This window comes from Chaetodon trifascialis, chromosome 4, assembly GCF_039877785.1.
Source record: "Chaetodon trifascialis isolate fChaTrf1 chromosome 4, fChaTrf1.hap1, whole genome shotgun sequence".
NCBI classification, from domain to species: Eukaryota; Metazoa; Chordata; class Actinopteri; order Chaetodontiformes; family Chaetodontidae; genus Chaetodon; species Chaetodon trifascialis.
The window spans coordinates 1,057,751-1,078,680 of record NC_092059.1 but is presented as its reverse complement, the minus strand read 5'-3'; the positions used below and the strand labels follow the sequence as shown (position 1 = coordinate 1,078,680).

Here is a 20,930-nt window from a genome sequence, read left to right as displayed (position 1 = left end):
AGGATGTAGCTGTGCTGGCCTGAGGAGGTGTAAGACAGAGTTAAGGTGGTCTGTAGGAGGTTTAAAAGTGCTCTGCAGTGCTGTGAGCTTTGTAAGGTGGTTTGTGGAGGTGCAGCAGAGACTTAAGGTGGACTGCAGAGATAAAGGACGATGATGCACAACATGATTAAGGTGGACTGAGGTGTAAAGTACAGTTACACTGGTCCAAGGAGAGAGGAGTTAAGGTGGACTGAGGACATGTAGGAGGTAATTGAGGACAAGAGGTTGTTTGTGTTATCATGAGACCAAAGTTGTCAAAGGGACACTTCAGTATTTCTGCTGCTGTCTCTGTTGTGTTGAAGGGACTGATGGAGACAAAGGTTTAGAAGTTTGTCCAATGTCCAACGAGAGCGAACGTCCACTGAAGAACTTTTTTTGTTTTTTCACATTGTCACTGAGCCTGCTTTCTGTCCCTCAGCGTCAAACACTGACGCCTTGGTGTATTAAGGTGGACGCTGGTGGCTAGAAGGTGTTTTTCTGTGAACGTGAAGCTGCTCAGGTGACAGGTGAGCGGACTGATCCACATCATGACAAACACGTTTGGACGTGTGCCCGGCTGTTTCCTCTAGTGCATGCATCATCCACAAACCCAGATCCATCTTCCTCTGCTCCACATATGGAGGGTGGGGGTGTTGGGGGAGGGGGTGTAACGGGGTCGGTGAGCGATGGCGTCCCTGCGTCCCACTTCCTCTCGCAGCATCCTTCATCGTCCTCGCTCCCCGCTGTCGCCCCCGCCGTGTTCATCACTCTCCTCCACAGTCAGGTCACACACCTCCGAGCGCGCACACACACACAGAACACACGCACACACAGAATACACACACACACACACACACACACACACACACACACACAGCGAATACACTGAACTTCTCACAGACCTCTTCAGATCTGATCAATAACTGATAAAATAATCTGACTTGCTGTCCTCTCTTAGCGTCCAGCTGACTCTTCATCTCCTTTCAGTGTCATTGTTCCAAACTGGCCGTTCAGCCTCCTGCAGGCCTCAGGCTTCAACTCTTCACACCCTTTCATTGCTTTGTCTCCAGCGGACACTTCAGCTGTAGCTCTGGCTCGAGGTCTCGTGTGTCTCTGTGAACCATTTGGACGTGTTTCCAGTGTGTCTTCTCGTTTGTCCACAACAAACCAGTTGGCCCAGTTTGTCTGGAGCTCTTGGGGTCCTGGTGGTCCAGCCTTGCCCTCGGACCTCAGTTAGTTACAGAATCTGTCTTTTTGACTGTCTGAGAGAGTTTGAGAGCAGCTTCTTGGTTGTAAACTTGGAAATGTTCTGACTGTAGGACGTGTTTAAGGTGGTCTGAAGAGGTGTGCAGTGGGAGGGAGTCGATGTGGTTTGAGGAGGTGGTTCAGGTCTGAGGTTTTGTAAGAGGGAGTTGAGGTGGGCAGGAGTTATTTCGGTGCACAGGGTTCCTGCAGGAAAAGCCTGGTTCATGTTCTCACAGTTGGTGTCGGACATGAAACTCCTGGTTGAATCATCACAGCAGAAGATGAAACTGTGAGAAAATATCAGCCAAAAGTCCCAAAGAGCTTTTCAGTGAGAGGCATCCAGTCACTGAGAGGAAGCTGGCTTTGTGTCACCGACAACGAGCTGAGGATAAAACATTCACGTGTTTGAGTCTGTGGCATGTGGGGACGAACTGTGGAGCTCAGGCCGATCAATAGGTGTGATTATTGGTCCGGTGGTGCCTCGTCAGGAGCTCTTCTGCCACCGTGTGTTGTCTTGCTGTGGGGAGCAGGAGGCCCGGTGACTCCTGGGTGACTCCTGGGTGACCTCCCTCTCTCCTCTCTGCCGGCTCTGAGGCTCAGATGTCGCTCTGCCATGTTTGAGCTGAAGCAGCTTCACGCTCAGGCTGCTGTGTTACCTGCAGACCACCAGCAGAGGGAGACATTACACTGTGAAAAAGCATGGGAGCGTTACGTCTCATTAATGGTTCTCCTGCTTTAATCCTTCACATACATCATCTCTAACATTTGTTTTTCTACAATAATATTTCCTGAGTGTTTATTTTTCATTTAAACCGTAAGAGCAAAGGCAATTATTGACACACAGACATTTATTATTTTCTTCCATGCTGATTAGAAGGAATGGGAGTCTTATTTCTCCACGTTGTGCCAGCTGCTTGTAATTCCATGAAGCTGTTTCTGCTGCTTTTCATACCGTTATAAATATCTCCAATCAGCACCTGACAGGCCTCTCATTGGCTGCTGCAGAATCACAGCACATGAAGCCCATGAATTTCTCCGCCGTGCATCTGAAGTTCAAACACAATCCTCGTATGAATTAGTCATCCGTTCCCACCCCCCTCCCACTTCAAAACACTACAAGGCCACTGGCTATGGTAAATGAAGACATTAAAGGGGAGAGCGGGAGCGCATCAAGAGGATTTGGGGGGAGCTTTCTCTCCAAAAAAGCAGATTTGGCCCGCTCGGGCCCCTGACAGCAGCACATGTTGTGGGAAGATAGCGGGCGGCGACGGCGCACAAAGGCGGCCCTGAGCCGAGCCGAGCGGCGTGAGGCTCCCTGGCAATCGGCCGCCGCCCTCCGCCGCCTTGGCGCTGTCGCCCCACGTTAGTCACACCACAGGAGACGGGGCCCGGCCTCCCGACCGCCGCCGAGGGCCACAAAAGGCCCGCTGCCGCTCTGCGGTAAAGCTCCTGTCTGCGGCCCCCCCACCTCTGGAGACAGAGACAGATATACAGCATGAGATGAGACGACGGGACGGAGGCAGCGTTCAATTAAAAAGGCATTAGAGCAGAAACAGCAGCGGACGAGACGCTGGCTGCAGCGTGGCCTCCGAGCGGCCGAGCGCTCGCTCAGCCGTCCTCTCCGGCTTCAGCCTGAAAAACAGCCTCTCACACGCTGCCGCTTACCTCAGGTCAGATTTCTGTGTTGTCACTTATCAAATGAATTTTCGAGACTCTGACTTGATTTAGTCTCCGTTTGCAGAGTGCAGCAACAAACAAAAGCAAACAAATAACAGAAGCACAGAAACAAGTCTGAGCTGAGAAATATCACTGAGCTGATATTTAATCAGACAGAAAGTGGAGACCATCCCCAATTTAGCTTCAGGTTTGGGCCAAATTATTCATCAAAAATCACAATTTTCATACAATTCATCCTGAGAAAATGTATTTATTTTTTAATGCACAGAAGCAGAACGTGAGCAGAGCGCGGACTCACAGCTGATCAATAAATGTGAAATATCTGAATTGTTTAAAGATTGGCTTAGAGTTTTTTTTTTTTAGTAAAATTAGTCAGTTTCTGGCCCCTGGACCCACAGTTTGTCAACTGTTAACTATAATGTTAGTATTTTAGGATCAAGAGAAAATCACAAATGTGATCAAAATTGATTCTTCAAATCTGTTTCTAATTAAGTCAGATTGAATCATAAAATCAAAAAATGGAAAATGAAAAATCCCTGAAGTCATTTCTCTCTTTTGGTATAAAATCTGTGTTAATTCTGGATTAAAAATCACTGATTTGGCCGTCGTCCAATCAGGGAGCAGCTCTGTGACGTCTAACGAAGTGGCTGACGAGCCTCTGATCAATCACGTCTTCACTGTAATTAATGCTGCGATGCCATTGGTTCCCATCCTGCCTCACACCTGCCAGCTTGTGTGTGTGTGTGTGTGTGTGTGTGTGTGTGTGTGTGTGTGTGTGTGTGTGTGTGTCCAGCTGTGTGTGCAGACTCCTTGTTTTTATGTGAACAGCTGGCAGGTCTCCTCTGTTGTTTTCATATTGTGTTTGGGGGGAGACTGCACATCTGTGTGTGTGTGTGTGTGTGTGTGTGTGTGTGTGTGTGTGTGTGTGTGTGTGTGTGTGTGTGTGTGTGTGTGTGTGTGTGTGTGTGTGTGTGTGTGTGTGCGTGCATGCGTGTGTGCATGCGTGTGTGTGTTGAAGCATTACCTGCCTTGTTACCTTCCAGCGTTGTTGTGTTCAGGTGAATTCACTCCATTATAAACACAGAGAGCTGATTAAAGCAGCTGTCTGTCAGCGTCTGCTTCAGATTCTACGACGTCACGTTAACAACACGCGTCTTTCTGCTCACGATCAGACTGACTGTGTTTATCTCACATTTCTGCTTCCCGACTGACAACATTTAAAGTCAAAGTTACACTTTCTAAATATCTGTCTGTAATTTGAAGGTTGGACTGTGTGGAAGCCATAAAAACCCTGAACAGAAAATTCAAATCCAGATTAAAACAGCAGACAGACGTGGTTTGACAGCAGAGATGAGGACATGTGGAGGAAGGTCCAGAAGAGCTGCAGCAAATACAAAGTTTGTTCAGAAGAGAAGAAAATGGGAATAAAAATAAATCAGAATGACGACTTTAAACGCTGCAGGCAGACGTTTCCATCAGAGCGTCAGCAGACAAACTTATGGCTCTCACAGTGACGACCTTTATGTTAGTGAAGCCTGAAGATCCTAAATGCTCTCAGACCATCACAGAACCACAACCAGCGGCTTCACACAGGAAGCTGAACAGAAAACCAGGAGCAAACGTCGTGAAATGTTGTAACATCAGAGCTCAGATGACGCTCGTGTCTTAAGATCTCACTTTGAGAAACATTTTTTCTCCAGTGAACAAAAAAAACACAAACTTTAACAGAGACCTGATTTAAATCAGGATTAATCTGATCTGAAGTCAGTCAGCAGCAGCACCAGCTTTCACTTCTGGACAGTTTTCATGACTGAAGTTCATCACCCAGGTCAAGAGACAAAGTCCCCAAAGGACAGACGTGATGTGAGACGTCTTCACATGCTGAGAGTTGATGGTCTGACTGGCTGCTCCGCTGGTTCGTAGACTGGCTGCTTGGCAGAGGAGACAGAAGGAGGCGTGGGGGGGTGGATGGAGGAGTTTTTTTTGTATTTGAGGGTGGGGGGATCCAGCATATGCCCGGCCCCGCTGACAGCTTGCCTACGTTCCCCATCATCTCGCCTGCAGGCTTCCTTCTTCCTCTCAAAGAAGGCAGAATATTTTTTGGGCGCCCAGTCAGGTTGGGTCCTGGTGAAACCTGTGTGTGCGTGGGCAATGTGCTGCCGAGGGAAGAGCGAGGCATTAATATGTGTGTGTGCGTGTGTGTGTGCGTGAGAGTGAGAGAGATATGTAAGGCTCAGAGAAGAAGGAGACGAAGGAGAATCTGAGGAGCTCGTCTCTTGTCAGGGTTGACTTCTGACCCCCCGCTGCTTTCCCTTCAGCGCTTACCAGATATTTTCGTTAGCTTGTATAATGTGAAACCCTCCAAGTTTCTCCTCAGCTGGATCCATAAAGTGAACACAGAGAGTTTGATACCACACACACACACACACACGCACACACACACACACACACACACACACACACACACACACACACACACGCACACACGCTCTCTGAGGGAGGCCGGAGGTGAGAGGAGACGGGAGGTTTTTTTTTATTTGTGCACTGATGAACCGCTGACTCGACTTGTCCTCCGTCCCTCCCAGCAGTGTCTCTTACCTTGACCCTCCTGTCGGTCAGGATGGAGACGGACGCTGCGTTCGCTGTCCGCACCGTTGCTCTGGTTTCTCTGAACGCTACTGCCTTCAGGTCCCGGCTCTGATAGGAGTCAGTGCTCTTTATTGATCACCTATCAAATTGATCGGTCCGTTAAATGTTTCCAGTGAAGCCAAGAGCCCTGCTTTCAGGATGCAGTTAGCCTAGCTTAGCATACAGACTGGAAGCAGGGGGAGCAGCTAGCTTGGCTGCATCCAGCACCTCTAAAGCTCTAAACAGGATTGATCTCATTGTTTAGCCTGAACAGCATCGCCTGTAGTTTCACTTTAACTCCAGAGTTTCTGTTTAATCTCTTCTTCTTTTTATTTTCTATAATTTGACTTTTTTAAGTTCCTTTAGCTGTCTTTGTTTATTGGCGTTCGTGTGCTCCTGTGACACCTGAGTTTCCTCTCTGGAGGACGAATAAGGGACAGTCTTAAATGTTGTGAACCTTAAAAGCACTTTGTGTTTTGGGGTTGTCTCGTCGATCATCAGGACTTCAGGTCTGCAGCTTGGCTTGTCGGGTTCAGTCCGGACGAGACGTTCCAGCCTGAACGTGACGTCACTGAGACTGTTTATCAGGAAATAGACTTCCCGACTTCAGCAGCACAAAAACAGAAGAAGAAGAAATATGAAACTACACAAAAGAGCTTCAAACATACAAATGAATCAGTTAGATCAAACCAAGTGACAGCTAACGAACGATTATTCCAACACGACCAGTCTAACCAGCAGCTGGAGCAGCGCTCGCCTCCTCGCAGTGACGAAGAGGAGCTCCACGTGTTTGTGTTGAGTGTGAAGATCGGAGCAACAAACACTCAGCGAGCCTGCGCCTCCGTCTGTGTGGATAAACTTGAAATAGTCGGGTGGTGCTGCTCTAAATAATATTGTGCGATGGCATATGTGTCTAACACGTGCTACACACACACACACCCACACTCACACACACACACACACACACACACACCCCGGCTCATCAATGAAAGTCGGTCAGAGGGTGGGGGGGTTCCGGCCTCTCCCCATGCTCTGCCAGGCCATCTGTTCCTCCTGCCTCCCTCTCACTACACAACTGCCTTCCTGTTTCATCCTCTTCTTCTGTTGTAGCCACACAAACCCCCCCCCCCGCACACACATACACACGCACACACACCAACGCAGCCCGTCAGCCAATACCCCGTCAGAGTTTTGAAGGCGAGTTTCATATCGTCTGAGTGAGAGGAGTTGATTATCTGAGCGCTGATATTTTGGCGCAGACGCTTGTCGCACATTTTCGTGCTTTGTGCCGCCAAACAGAGCGACGTCCAGACCGCCAAGGTCATCGCCAAACGGCGGCTTCGTGTTTCAGCAGTGGAAATGCCAACAAATGTGAGCTGAGCTGAGAGGAGAGTGGAAACCGTCTGCAGGCCTGCTGACGGCGACGCTGCACTGAAACATTTGCTTGTGTTTCGTGTCGTCCAGTAAATTTGTTTTCGTGGTTTGAGGTAAAACTGGGGCCTCGGCCTGTCTCACCTGTGTCCTTGAGACCCACCTGGACCTGTCTGCTACCCTGTCCCTGACCCTCAGCCCTTTGCTTTGGCTCTTTTGGCCGTCGCTCGTCGGCTAATGCAGCTCATTGGTTACACTCTCTTTCCCCTTTGGGCAGCTGAGTATGTGCCTGGCAGACGAGACGGAGGGACAAATGTCCTCAGACCTGAAGCTTCCTCCACAGACGAGTCTCACACTTTCTTTCTTTCCCTCTTCTTCTTCTTCTGTTTACTCGTGTTAATTCTGTCATCTTTCTCTGTGATTTCTGTTTTTTGACCTTGCTTACATCATTATGTCCCTTTATGTCCTCTTCCTCTTCCTGTCTCGTAGTCCTCGTCTTTCTTCCCTTCGTCGGTATTCGGGTCACTCTAATTTTTCCTTTTCCTTCTTTCTCTCAGTGCTCCTGCTTTTCAGACGTCTTCTGCTTCCACTTTTTCTTTCTTCTTCAGCTCTTTTGTTACATGTTTCCTCATCACTTCCTGGTTTCTGGTCTTTATTCCTCCCTCATTCATCCCTCCTTCTCTCTCTCTCTCTCTCTCTCCTGGTTTCCTGACCTTATTCTCCCTCTTCATCGCTCTATTTTTACTCTCTCCTTCTGTTTTCCTTTCTCTTCCTCCTCTTCTTTTTTCCACTCTTCCCTCTCTCTCTCTCTCTCTCTCTCTCTCTCTCTCTCTCTCTCTCTCTCTCTCTCTCTCTGGTTGTGCGAGCTTGGTGGAGGCTTGGTTTCAGGCCCGGTGCTGTTGGCTGATCTCCAGCCTGGCAGCAGCTCAGTGGGAGCAGGTGGAGCCCCCATCCCCCATCCCCCATCACACACACACACACACACACACACACACACACACACACACACACACACACACACACACACACTTTGTGGTCCTGCAGTATTTTTTAGCCCAAACCCGCCGCCGACATCAGCCCGTCTCCATGGTGACGTCCATGTTGAGTTTTTGAATTTCTGCTCACGTCTGATTGGTCGGCTGTTTGTCAGTGTTGTAGCCTGTAACTCACATTTCCCATAATAACCTGAACTGACTATTTTAACTCCTCTTCCTCCTCTTCACGTTGAATTACTGTGGCGCAGATCGACCTGCTGCTCTCATGGACATCATGGCATGAAGGAAATGTTTCAGATGTAAAAGAGGCTTTGTGAGTTCGCTTAAATGACGTGAACATCTTCATCACTTCTGTGTGGACGTGCAGACGTTTGCTTTCATGAGACTTCTGATGTCAAACATCTGAAGAATCGCCAGCAGCTGACAGGTTTTTATTGAGGTACAGAGAAAGAAGGTGGTCCAGTGTGTCAGAGGACCGTCCACGGCAGACACGTCACACACACTGTGTCTGCAGGGACGTGTGTGTTCAGGTGTGTTTGACGTGACATTCAGAAAACTTCATCTCTCACCTCTGAATGACACATAAGACCAGAAACATCTGCACGGCTCCATCCTGCCAGAGACGAGCGAGACAAAAAGACGACTGTGAACTGACGGTCAGTGAAGATGAAGAAGCAGAAATCACTCAAACAAACACATTAAGTGTGTTTTTCCCTTAAACTTTCCCTGAAAGTTTCCCCTGAAGTTGGTTTCATGTTCACATTTTTTAAAACCCAAAACATTTTTTTAAAACTGCAGTTTTTCTTCAGTAACGTCCATCAAACACGGAGACGTTTTACTCTGCAGACGTTTAAACATTTTGTGTTTAATGCTGAAAACAAACAAACAAAAAGACAAAAAAAACATTTTTCTAGTGTGACATCAGGGCGGGGGGGGGGCGTTTTCTTTGCCTTCACACACACACACACACACACACACACACACACACACACACACACACACACAAACAGCTCGTCTTCTTCGTTTTCACGCCGCGCTCTGTCACCTGTCGCCGGGCGGTTTTATCCTCTGGAGGCTCTTCGTCTCGTCTTGTGTCCTGCTGGGAGTTTACCTCCGTCAGATGTGTAGTGTGAATGGATGAGTGGATGAACGGGTGGATTTTCTTTCCTCTGGTGGAATTCAATGAGCGTTCAAGAATTTAAAATTCAAAATAATTTGATCTGAAGTTCAGAATTTCAGTCAGAGTGATATTGTTAATATATTCTAATAATTCTAAAAGTATAATTTCATTTTTAAACAGAATCGGCAAAACTGTCACTTCAGGTTGTTTTCATATTTTACATTTGTTTCATTTCAAGTTTAATTTATTTTTCTTCAAATATAAAAATTATATTGATATTTAAAAAATATCCAAAGCAGAAGAATTATTATTAGAAGAATTATTAGACAAATTAACGTTTCTTTGTGTTTATTTGTGTGTCTTTTGTTCTTTTAATGGATTTTTTCTTTCTGCTTATTTGAGAGATTCAAATGAATTTTCAGTTAATAATCAGGTTTAATTTGTCTGCTTGATTTTTCTCGTTGCTTAAATTTAACTGGGTTTATTTTTGAATTTACAGACGCACGAAAAATGAGAAAGAAAAAGGAAAAATTTGTCTTTATTTATTCTGATGTGCAGTTTTAGTTTTAATGTTTCAGACAGTTCAGCTGCTGCAAAGAACAGAAACACTGAAATGGAAAAATGCTTTTTACACCATTCGGGTTAATTATTTTCTCTAAAAATATCAAGTGTGTGTACTTTCCTTAACTTGACGTGTATTTGTCTAGTCGTCCTGTGTGTGTGTGTGTGTGTGTGTGTGTGTGTGTGTGTGTGTGTGTGTGTGTGTGTGTGTGTGTGTGTGTGTGTGTGTGTGTGTGTGTGTGTGTGTGTGTGTGTGTGTGTGTGTGTGTGTGTGTGGCTGCTCTCAGGACGCTGATGGTGAGCTGGGCTCGGCGCTGAGCCTCGCTGTGCTTCCAGCCTGGTGTAGTGTCGGCCTGTCGCCTCTAGATGGCGCCTCAGTCTGCTGTTCTGACTGCTGAGCTCAGTTCAGCCTCATTAGGCATTTCGGTTAATTAACACAAACTTCACTGGACAGAAGAGTGTGATGTCATCGAGGTGGATCAGCTGAGTTAACAGTCCAGGAGGCCGACCGAAACCTCTCAAACCTCTCTGCGTCTTCAGATCTGAGGGTCACGTCAGGTTTTCCTCCTCCGAGTGAACGAAGCCTTGGCGTCTGATTGGTTGGAGCTGAACGAGCTCAGACTGTTCTCACCTGAGCTGAAGAGCACAAATAGATTCTTGACAGTGTGAATCAGCTGTGCTTTGCGAGACCTCCGGTGTCGTCAGCGAGTAATCCATGATCACGCATTAAGATTATTGATCATATCGGAAACCCACTTTAATTGCTGTAATCTAATTAGCTTCTCTTTGTCTTGACCTTCATTGCCGAGATGTTGTTTATCCAGCTAATAACGTGGAGCCGCAGATGTATTTGAGCAAAGTAAATCTGCAGATTGTCTTGTTAAATCACGCCGGCCGTCCTTCTATTAACATAAAAGCTTCTGTTCATTAACCTCAGACGACTCGCGGCTCTGCGCTGCAGCACAGCGCCGCAGAAGCTGCAGAAGAAGAAGAGGTCGGCCCAGGTCGACCGAGCCCGACAGATTTATTTAGAAAAGGCTTCTGACAAACAGGTGCTCCACCAGACTAACTTCAGATTGAAGATGATTGGATCACACTTAGCGCGTGGCGTCTTTCACCAGGGTTCTGTCTCAAATTCACTTTCATGAACATTTCAAACGCAGCATAATTCAGGATTTTATGTGCAGACGCTTCTATTGGCTGAAAGTTTTGCTGCTTTCAGGTTTTCATTAAAATCTCTCAGACAGGCATGACGAGCAAACTGTCAGCATCGAGGGCATTTCCAGGTGTGAGGAGGAGGGGCCAGGTACGACGAGAACTCACATCCACGTCCTCATCACATTTGTTCTGTTTTGGGGGCCACTTTACAGGAAGATGACTTCCTCATTCTTAATCCCGCCTCAAACTCTGATTGGCTCGGTTGTTTCTCCAGCAGGCTGAGTGTTATGAGGGACAGAATAAAAACCGAATGAGCCCGAGGGTTCGGCACGTTCATCAGGTCAGTCTCTAGTTACTTAGTCCTACATTTCCCACAATGCACCTGGATCGTGTCTGTCACATGAGCCTCCCTGCCTGGTCCACACCTCTAGTTTGTCACACATGGAGGTGAGACATTTGTGGTCTCCAAGACAAAACTGAGATGACATCATAGTGATGTCATCAGGGTCCTGTAGCTCAGCAGGACGTCCCTTCAGTCCCATTCTGGGGCTTCTGATGGTGTCTCACAGTGTCCATCAGCCGATGGAGCTCGATGGATGAAGAAAAATGAAAAAGTGAACCTTAAAGATTCCACGTGGACAGTGTGGACGTGTGACAGTGGAAAGCTGCTCAGTGGATCCAGTCATGTCGTTTTTCACTGATGCTCAAAAACTCCAGATGAAGTTTTAACGCTGAAGCAAACTTTGGCTTCATGAAGCCGGAAGTGACCATTTCAGTTACTCGAGTTTTCTCCTCAAAGTTTGAGCTCACATACATTTCTCTTTGCTGAGTTATATCTGAGATGAATTAAATCATGTTGGATGAATGTGAGATTTGATGATGCGTCCACACATTCAGTGGCTCGCGGCTGATGTTCTCTGACTGTGGGTCAGCGTGTGCAAGTACCAGAGCAGCAGAGTTCAGGTGTTTCATCAGCTGCAGCTGCGGGATCCGCGCATGAAGCCTCCGCCGCTGCGTCCCGGTCGGTCCGCCGCAGAGCTTCAGCTCCCCCCGAAAATCTGCACCGACAGCACTCACACTCACGTGCGCGGCCATCACGACGCAGCACTCCTCACAAGTCCATGCGGACAAATAGAGCCATGTGCAGCGGCACTGAATTAGCAGCAGCCGCGGCCGGTGCACCGACTCCGCTCCGCTCCGGTCCCCTCCTCCACTGAGCGTCCCGTCCGGCCGGGAGGGAGCGCTCCCCGCCGCCCGCTGCGGGATGCGCGCGGCGCTGCAGGGCTGGAGCTGCCCCCCGCTGCACGGAGCAGGCTGATCTGCCGCTGCTGTTCCCGTGCTGTGCCGGGTCACACCGAGCTGAACCGGGTTATGTGGATCCAGCAGGACAGGAAGAAGAGGAGGAGGAGAGGGGGGAGGAGGGACAGCGGCGGAGAACGAACAAACAAACAGGCGGCGACCGAAGCGACGCAACTTCTGTAAAGTGTGTGACCCGAGCCGAACCGAGCCGAGCCGAACCAAACACGCTGAGAGAGGAGCCGCCGAGCCGAGCCGAACCAAGGCTGCAGCCGCACATTCGTGCTCTTCTGTGGATGATTGCTCCTCAGCCTGTCGGCCTCCTCAGACTCTGAGCTGCTCCTGTTTCATTTCAAGAAGTCACACTGACTCAGACGGACATGAAGCGTCCCGACTGAACTCCTCACCTGCACGCAGACTGACAATGGTACGCAAGTATGAGCCTGCTAGAACCCTGCTAGAACCCTGCTAGAACCGTGCCAGAACCAGAGAGTCTCTGCTGCTGCACTGATCTGTGATCAGGCTGTTGATCTCGTTTCTATAATCAATACCTTGTGTTTGTGTGTGTTTGGTCCTCCAGAAAATGTGCTTTTATTATTATTATTATTATTATTATTATTATTATTATTATTATTATTATTATTATTTATTAACAGTAGTAGTACTCTAGTAGTAGTAGTAGTAGTAGTAGTACCTGTTTTTGGTGCCTGTGAATCGGAATGCAGTGAACAAGCGCGTTCTCGTCTGCGCGCAAACGACAGCACTTTTTTCCCCTCAAATTATCGTCCAATCAGACGCAGCTCTGACGTTCAAATGCCTCCATTTCACCCAATTAGAATCTGTTTAGAGAGCGTAGCTGTGACGTTGCCGCTCGTGATTGGCTTTGCTGCAGATGTGGGCGGATCAAATGGTCATGTTCCATAAAGTAACAATCTGTATGGTGTGTGTGTGTGTGTGTGTGTGTGTGTGTGTGTGTGTGTGTGTGTGTGTGTGTGTGTGTGTGTGTGTGTGTGTGTGTGTGTGTGTGTGTGTGTGTGTGTTACAGTCACAAAGTTTGTGTTTTGTGATATTTAAACTCATTTGTTGTTGCTTTAATATACAGACAGGCTCTGAGTTTAAGGTGGTTTAACTGCGTCTGTAATTACAGACGAGCTCCTTAATAATATAAAACAACTATTAATATACTTTGTGAACCTTTATGAATTTACTGTGTGTGTGTGTGTGTGTGTGTGTGTGTGTGTGAGAGAGCTCCCTGGATGTTCTCGGGCTGACTGTGACCAGGCGGCCCTGCTGGTTGGACGTCTGTTGTATTATTTTTATCGTACTTTAATCACTCATAGTATTGATTGAACATGTCTGGAAGCGTCTGCAGCGTCTGTCGCATCCCTGTTCTCACCTGAAAATATCCCAGACTAACGTGTGTGTGGTTTGAGCGGTCAGTTCTGTCTGTGCTTTTTACTTTATTACACTTGATTAAATGTTATGTTAACGTGGCTGCAGGGGTTCACAGCACCTCTGCACTGTTGCATCCTTATCTCCTGAAACATCGATGTAATGTCCTCAGAACGTCCCTGGAAGGACTTAAAGTGAAGAGAGTGTCATGGTCTGTCATGGTGATTTCATCTTCTGTAATATTGCTGCGATCTGGCTCTGGGCGCTCACAGTGTCTGTGGTCAGCGTAATGATGGAGGTCTTTACAGTGTGTTTAGAGTCCTCCTGCATCCCGCTGTCAGTCCACCGTCGCCTCCTCTGCGTCGGGACACGTGGAGCCTAACTGTGACTGTATTTTGGTGTTTTTGCCTCCTGTGCTCTGTCCATGGTTTTTAATATTTCTTCTGTTTGTGTCTAGCGTTTCACGGTGTGTCTGTGCTTCTGGTGGTGTTTTATGTTTCTGTTTGTGGAGTTTGATCTCCTCTTGTATCGTCTTTACTGGTCCTATAGGGACACGCAGAGCGTCTGTGGCTTTATAGAGGCTTTACTGGATTTTATGGTAACTTCTGTAGTGTCTCCACAGGCTGCTCTTCCTCTTACATCCCTGTAAAGGCTTTTATAGTGTGTGTGGTCCTCAGGTGTGACTTCATGACTCTTTAAAGCGTCTTAAACTCTCCAGAACAGCCTGTTTCTCTGACACCTCTGAAGCGAACAGCTGCTAAAGCCTTTATACATCAAGTCATTTTCAGTTTTTGTCCTCATGTCCACACTGATGCTGTTTATCTAAATATCTCCTAAAAGCTTCAGTTGTCCTCAGCCATCAGCACATGTGGTCTGCTGGTGTGTTTGGGTGTAAATATTGTGGCTCTGCTTCTCTTCTCTTCACTGCGAGGTGTCTGGGCGTTATGTAGGGGGCGCTGTTCACTGGCTCCATTCAGCTCAGCTCAGCTCAGCTCAGCTCAGCTCAGCTCAGCAGTGAGCAGCAGAGCCTCGCAGAGCTCAGTCTGACCTGCCGGGAGGAAAACGGCCTCACACACGTTTCCATGCAAAGGTGTGAAGTGACTGAATGGATATTTTCACTTTGGGAAACTTCCTGTTTTTCTTCCACCATGTTTCAAAGTGAAATATTTCTTCTTTTTTTCTCTGCTGCTTTTATCTGGAAGCTACGAAACCTCAAACCTGTGCAGACGCACACATGCACTTAGCTCTGAATATAACACCGTGAACATACAGCCGTCCATCAGAGGCTTCATCCTCTGAGCGGCCATGCAGCCTCCAGAGAGAGCGGCCTGCTGAGGAGGCTGTGCTCACTCTGCTCTTCACATCTAAAACACACAGTTTCAGCCTTTAAAGGAGCATTCATCAACTTTTCCTCCAGTTTCCACACTTAAATACTTCCTTCCAAAACTGACGTTGTGTGCAGGACTCAAGTTCAAATTCAGAGGTTTCTTGTCATTTCCAAACTATAAAGAACAAAGTTATGCTGAAATATCGTTTCTCAAGGATCAGGATACAAAACTTTACACAAAACATAAAAACACCAAGACAGAAAACTGTGACGGTGCGTCAGACCTGTGTGTTCAGAGAGAAAGAGCACACTAAACATACAGACACACTTACACACAGTTTCTCCTCCATGTCTGAGACCTGATGTCCTTTCACATCATAAAAAATCCTAAACGCAATCAGACGCACCTGTCAGAGGTCACGTGCTGCAGGTTTATGAGTTTATGATCTCACATGTGTCTCATTGATATTATGTAAGAGTGTGTGAGTGTGTGTTATGTAAAGTTGACGGGATCTGATTTCTGCTCCAGTAATAATAATAATAATAATAATAATAATAATAATAGAATTCTACGTTTAAATAGAGAGAATTGACATTTAGGGAGTAATTAAAGTGTCTCCCTGCAGTGAGTGGATCCTGTCAGATCTTTATAGATCACTTGGATCTCCTCCTCTGACTGCCAGCTTCTTATTGACTTGACGCTGAAGCGGCTGTTTGTGCGTCTCTGCGCATCACGGACGCGTTTACCGGCTTCTGGTGGTTTAAAGTGTCTTTAGGACACGACAGGACGCCGGAGTCCAGCTCGCTTTCTTTCACACACTCCAGGACAGGAAAGTGTGGGCAGCAGAGATCCTGTGGAGAGATGTGGAGAGGCTGAGAGGGAGCGGAGCGGCGGAGCGGCGGAGCTGCACAGAGAGGCGGCCGGCGGTCCAAACTTGAGCGGAAACAAACGGGACTTTGGCGGAGCCGCGACTTCATTTCCTCCCAGAGAAAGAGGCTCTCCGCCGCGTCGCGCTGCCCTGTGCGGTGGATTCCTTCCACTTCTTCCTCCTTAATGCCTAAACTGTAAAAACCATCCGTCGTCTTCCGCTGCCTACGGGAGCCCGTGAAGTTGTTAAAATGCAACGAAACATTTCGTCAGAGAATCAGAGTTTCCTCCTCGTGCATTCTAATCAATATTGATCAATAAGCCCACAGTCTGATCAGTTTCATCTCGATATTGTCCTGAGCGGCGGGATCCCGGAGCTCAGAGGAACGCTGCTACACACACTCACATGCACGCGCGCGCACACACAGCGGCGGCATCACCGGATTCTACTTGTGAAACTGCGCGCGGAGGATCGATGGTTTTCTCTCTGATCAATAAGCAGAGTGTGTGATCAGTTTCGGCTCTGCAGGGTCAGTGCGCACAGTCCGCGGCCGCACACCGACGCAGTCCGCCGGCGGAGCGAGCGGAGGTCCCGGAGCTCGGAGCAGCAGACAGGCAGAGGAGCGGAGAGGAGGTGGCGCTCCTCTCTGCGTCCGGGACAACACACCGACTCTCTCTCTCCTCTCTCCTGCACCGTGTCCTCCTGCTGGAGATAAATTAACGGAAAGCAGCTGTCGGCTGTTTTACAGGCGAGGCGGCCGTCTGGCAGCTCAGGGATCCCGTTTTCCTCTTTCTTTCTTCCTCGTCAAATCTCTTTTCCCGGGACTCCGCCGACAGCGCTGCTGCTGCTGCACCGCGCCCTCCGTCCCGAGCACCGAGGAGCCGCACCACTGCACGCCGGCCACAGCGCACCGCAGGACGGATAGACATGTTGCCGAGGTCCGCCTGTCGCCGCGGCTCTCCGGCCGTTTGAAATGCACTTTCGGGACGCTTTGGAGATTTCCACCGTCCACCACCACCGGCCGCTCCCGCCTCACCCCCCAGCACCGACACCACACCGGGCTTCCCTGTGACTTTTTTTTTTTTTTTTAATTTTCAGCTTTACTAAGTGGACTTTTCTCTTGTTGCCGGAGATGTTCTTCGTGTCTGGGCTGAAAGTTGTGCGCTCCCCGGCGGAGGGCCTCTAACAGGTCCGGACAGTACATGTAACTCGAGGCGGGGTCAAAGTTCAGCCCTGGTTGGAAATGTGAAAGCGAAGGGGGCAAAGGAGGGCTCTATCTCCCCTTCTCCCACTTTCTCTCCTCCTTTTTTCTGTTCTTTCCTTTTTTCACACACACTCTCTCACACACACACACACACACACACACACTGGGCTACACGCTGCGCACACGCACGCGCGCACACACAGGCTGGAGTTACAGTAACCCACGCACACAAACACACAAACACACACACACCTTCCAGATCTAAGATTAGAGCCGACAGATATGTATTCTCCGCTATGTTTAACGCAGGTGAGTGAGCTTTCAAACTTTTCAATGGTCTTAACGGTGTTTGTTTGCAGCGCGCGCTCTCCCGCGCCTATAGGCTGTTGACTGTTCGCTGTGGACCGTATGGATCCTATAGACTCTTCCCTGTAGTCTGCAGGCTGGACTCCGCCGCAGCCTCTCCTCTCCTCTCACTTGCACTGTCGCCTCCTCTCTGCAGCACATGGCGGACTGCGCCTCAAACTTACTTTATTCACTCATTTAACGAGCTGCATTTCTCTCTTTCTGCTCTTTGGCGGAGACTTTTGGTGCTCGCGCTGCGTGTTTTTGACTTGTTTCGGTGGAGGTTTGAGCCCCCGGTTGTGTCTGTCTGTCTGCGCCCTGCACGCGCGCTCTGTCCCGGCTGCCCCTCTGGCTGAAGCCGGGCTCAGGCGCCCGCTGGCCGGCCGGCCGGCCTGACCGCAGCTCCGGCTCCGTCTTCGCTTCCTCTCTAAACTTTAACGCCGTAATTTACTCAGAATTTGGATGCGTAAACTGAAACACGGTCATAATTTTGGACGCGTAAACTTGCTGTTTATTTCTGTTTTCTTTACCCCCAAACTTTCCAACCGTAGCGAGCACGCCGACACGAGCTGAGCCCCGCGCAGAGACGCTCACGCATGAGGCGCGCGCAGCGGTGAAACCCTCATTTTTCTAGCTGAGGTCGGTTCTGACTCAGGTTGTTCCAGAGCTCCGTATTTGTGCGTAAATGAGTGAGTTTTGTGTCCTGACGCAGGGTGAGGACAGGCGGATGGAGGGGTCTGCAGGCTACATTCACAGTGAATGTGATCATTAATCTGCTGCTGAGGCCTCACACAGGATCCTCAGGCCTGACAGAAAGCTGTCTGCACAACTAACCCGAGGTGATCTGAGGTGACAGACCTGCACGAGGCTTCAGCAGCCTCACACAAAATGTCACTCCACACACAGAAGACAGAGCTCAGGACGGGGACATTTGTCCTTATTTACAGCCTGAATTTAAACACTTTGCATATTTATGCTTCAGTGCCTTAAATTTGACTGAATTTTCTCCTTAAAAAATCATTTTCTCTGCCGCAGTGTGGGGTTCAGGGTCAGAGGTTAAAATAGGATTTAAGAGCTTTTTTTTTTTTGGGTGTGACCTCATGGAGATTTTGGCTTCCTCCTGCAGGAATTATCGGCCTGATCTCCTGAAATGAGCCACAGCGTCAGAATTAAAATAAAAACAGAAAAATGACAAAGATTTAAATTGCACTATTTTTTTACTGACACCTTTAATTTAATCCACCAATTTTTAAAATGCATTTTATTGCAAAGATTGGTTTGAAATTAAATTATGTCACATTTTATTATTTCTTGCTGAAATGCATTTTGTTATTATAAACAAAGAAGATGTCAGAAACCAGATAATAATTCTAAGAATTTCCAGACGAGTGTGTTAATTGATCCTGGCTGTAAATAGGCAGAACGTTCTGTCAGGAGCTCGTTCAGAGTCGAGCGCTCGTCTGATAATCTGCTGCTCGTCAGCTCTTTGTGGCTTCGCTGCTTTCTGCTGCCGCTTTGGTGAATCCTCAGAAATGATTTTCTGCGAAGCTTCGGTTTGTTTTTGAAGACGACGTGAGCGTCTGAAACTGAGGAACGAGCTCGAGCTTTAACGTTTAATCTGATTATCAGGCAGTAAAACCAATAATGAGCAGACAGTCGTCACTGCTGCTGTTCGAGTCGTGATCACAAAACGCTGAGAAAAATCTGTTCTGGGCTTCGAACTCGTCTTCGCTGGTTTCTCAAACATTTTTACTGAGCAGGTGCTTCGTCTTTTTTTCTCATTGATTAATTGATTTTATTGGAGCTTTCTTTCTAATTTCTGATAATTCTGACATATTTGATCATGGAATAGAAGTGTGTGTGTGTGTGTGTGTGTGTGTGTGTGTGTGTGTGTGTGTGTGTGTGTGTGTGATCCAGTGACGCTGTAAGTGACAGCCTGCCTGGAACAAACGCTGCCTTTTCATTCAGCATCACGAGGCCCAAATTTAGTGATTGAAATATTTGGATATTTCAGCTCATATTGATCATCAGCTGCTGCTCCTTTGAAAAACTCGCACAGCTTAAATTTGAATTTGTGTTTTGTGATTTAAGAAGACAAATAAATGGAAATGTTGATGGAAATGTTGGAGGACTTCCTGCCAAAATGTCACATTTAAAGAAAAATAAATCTGAAGCGTTAAATTTCCGCGGCTCAAAGCGTCAGTGAAGTAAGCGTCTGCGTTTCGCCCAGCGGCCAGCAGGAGGCGCCCAGACACAGAGCGTTATCGGTTTTTATCGTAATTAAACGTTTTAAAGATGCTCTTATTTATCGTGGCCTGTGGAACTTCTGGGGATTTTGTGGCCTTTGACAAACTTCAACAAACACGTTTTGGTGTTTATTAGCTTTTATTTAACTTGTGATGTTTAGTCGGCGTTTAAATGTTTTAAATTGATTTTATAGAAACAGACAAAGAGTAGATGAGTTGATCATTACGTGGTGACAGAGTGCAGCACGAGACACGATGTGGAGACGACACAGTAAAATAAAGACGAGCAGAAGAACTCAGATTCAGCAGATTCTGACTGAATGAATCAAAACTGGCAGATTGTTGATTTTCAGAATTTTACAAAATAAAAAAATCCAACGAGAGATTTCGTCTTAAACTGTGTTTAATGTCTGAACACATTAGAGCTTAAAGCAGGAGTCAGAGTCTGAACCCGACTGTCCACTGAGGACCCACAGAGGTCTGAGGCAGATGCACATGGAGGACGTAGAGAAGGTCCCACTGGTCGTCCTCTGCTGTCTTTTGTCTTAGTGGACAAATGTCTGTCTTGTCCTGCGTGAGCTGCTCTGCTTTACATTCGTCCTCTGCGGAAACGTCGAGCCTTCCTGTGGTTTGAAGCTCGCTGAGTTGTTTCTGGATCTCGTGTGTGAGGGTCCTCCTCAGGGTCTGGACCTGACCTGGTCCGGCTCAGACGTCAGTGTCTTCTGCTGAGGTGATTCTGGTGCTTTGACAGACTCTCGGTGTGTCTGATGACACTTTGTGTGCAGATGCACTTTGAGTAAATCTCCCTCCCTGCTGCCGCCGTCGTCCTCCGTCTCCAGCCGCTAACCATCGGGCCTCGGCGGCGAGCCTCTGAGCCGAGCGACACGCCGATAATTCCCTCAGTGTGTCGGTGTGGGTGTCAGTGGACGGGGAGGATTACCATTATTGCTCCCCTAAATGACTGTTATTCAGGGGCTTGTTGTTGCTGGCCGGTTATTTGGAGCTCATTACATCTGTCACCAAGGTGCAGAGGGGGAACGTGTAAGCCTCGGCCGGCTCCCAGACTCCCCTCGCAGGTTTACAAACGCAGATTTCCTCAGAGGGAAAACGCTGAAAGAAAGAATGACCCCAAAGAGGCGAAGAAAGAAGCCCGGGGAGGCGCGTCACACGTCCGCTGAAAAGCTCCTCAGCGCGCTTTAAACAGGCGCCTTTCATTCAGCACAAACCTGCTTTCTGTCAGCAGACGACGTCATTTTCACCTGCTTTTAATAAAAATGGCCTTAAATGAAACGTCATCCTGCTGCCACAGACGCAGCCGTCCACGGCCGTCTGCAGCTTTAAGAGACACACAAATGACCGTCTGGAAATAAATTCCAGAAAGAAGAGAAAGTGGGATTATCTCAGAGCAACTGGCTGGAATTTTACAGAAAGCAGGAACACATTTTTCACAAATGATTTGTTCATGACGAAGTGTTGGG

General features: G+C 47.9%; 1 protein-coding gene across 10 annotated transcripts in view; it reads left to right on the top strand.

Annotated features, from left to right (window-relative positions):
- Positions 1-20,930, top strand: part of nfia (nuclear factor I/A) — a 161,225-nt gene that overhangs the window by 25,007 nt on the left and 115,288 nt on the right. For 2 of the 10 annotated variants that reach the window (XM_070960175.1, XM_070960167.1), the window contains exon 1: positions 15,839-17,170. The exons of 6 other annotated variants lie outside the window; for them this stretch is intronic. In XM_070960175.1, the coding sequence (XP_070816276.1) occupies positions 17,144-17,170 (27 nt within the window). In that variant the 5' untranslated portion in view covers positions 15,839-17,143. Of the gene's footprint in view, positions 1-12,381; positions 12,497-15,592; positions 17,171-20,930 lie in introns of those variants that run through there. 2 more of the 10 variants (XM_070960170.1, XM_070960174.1) reach the window with 2 other exon arrangements.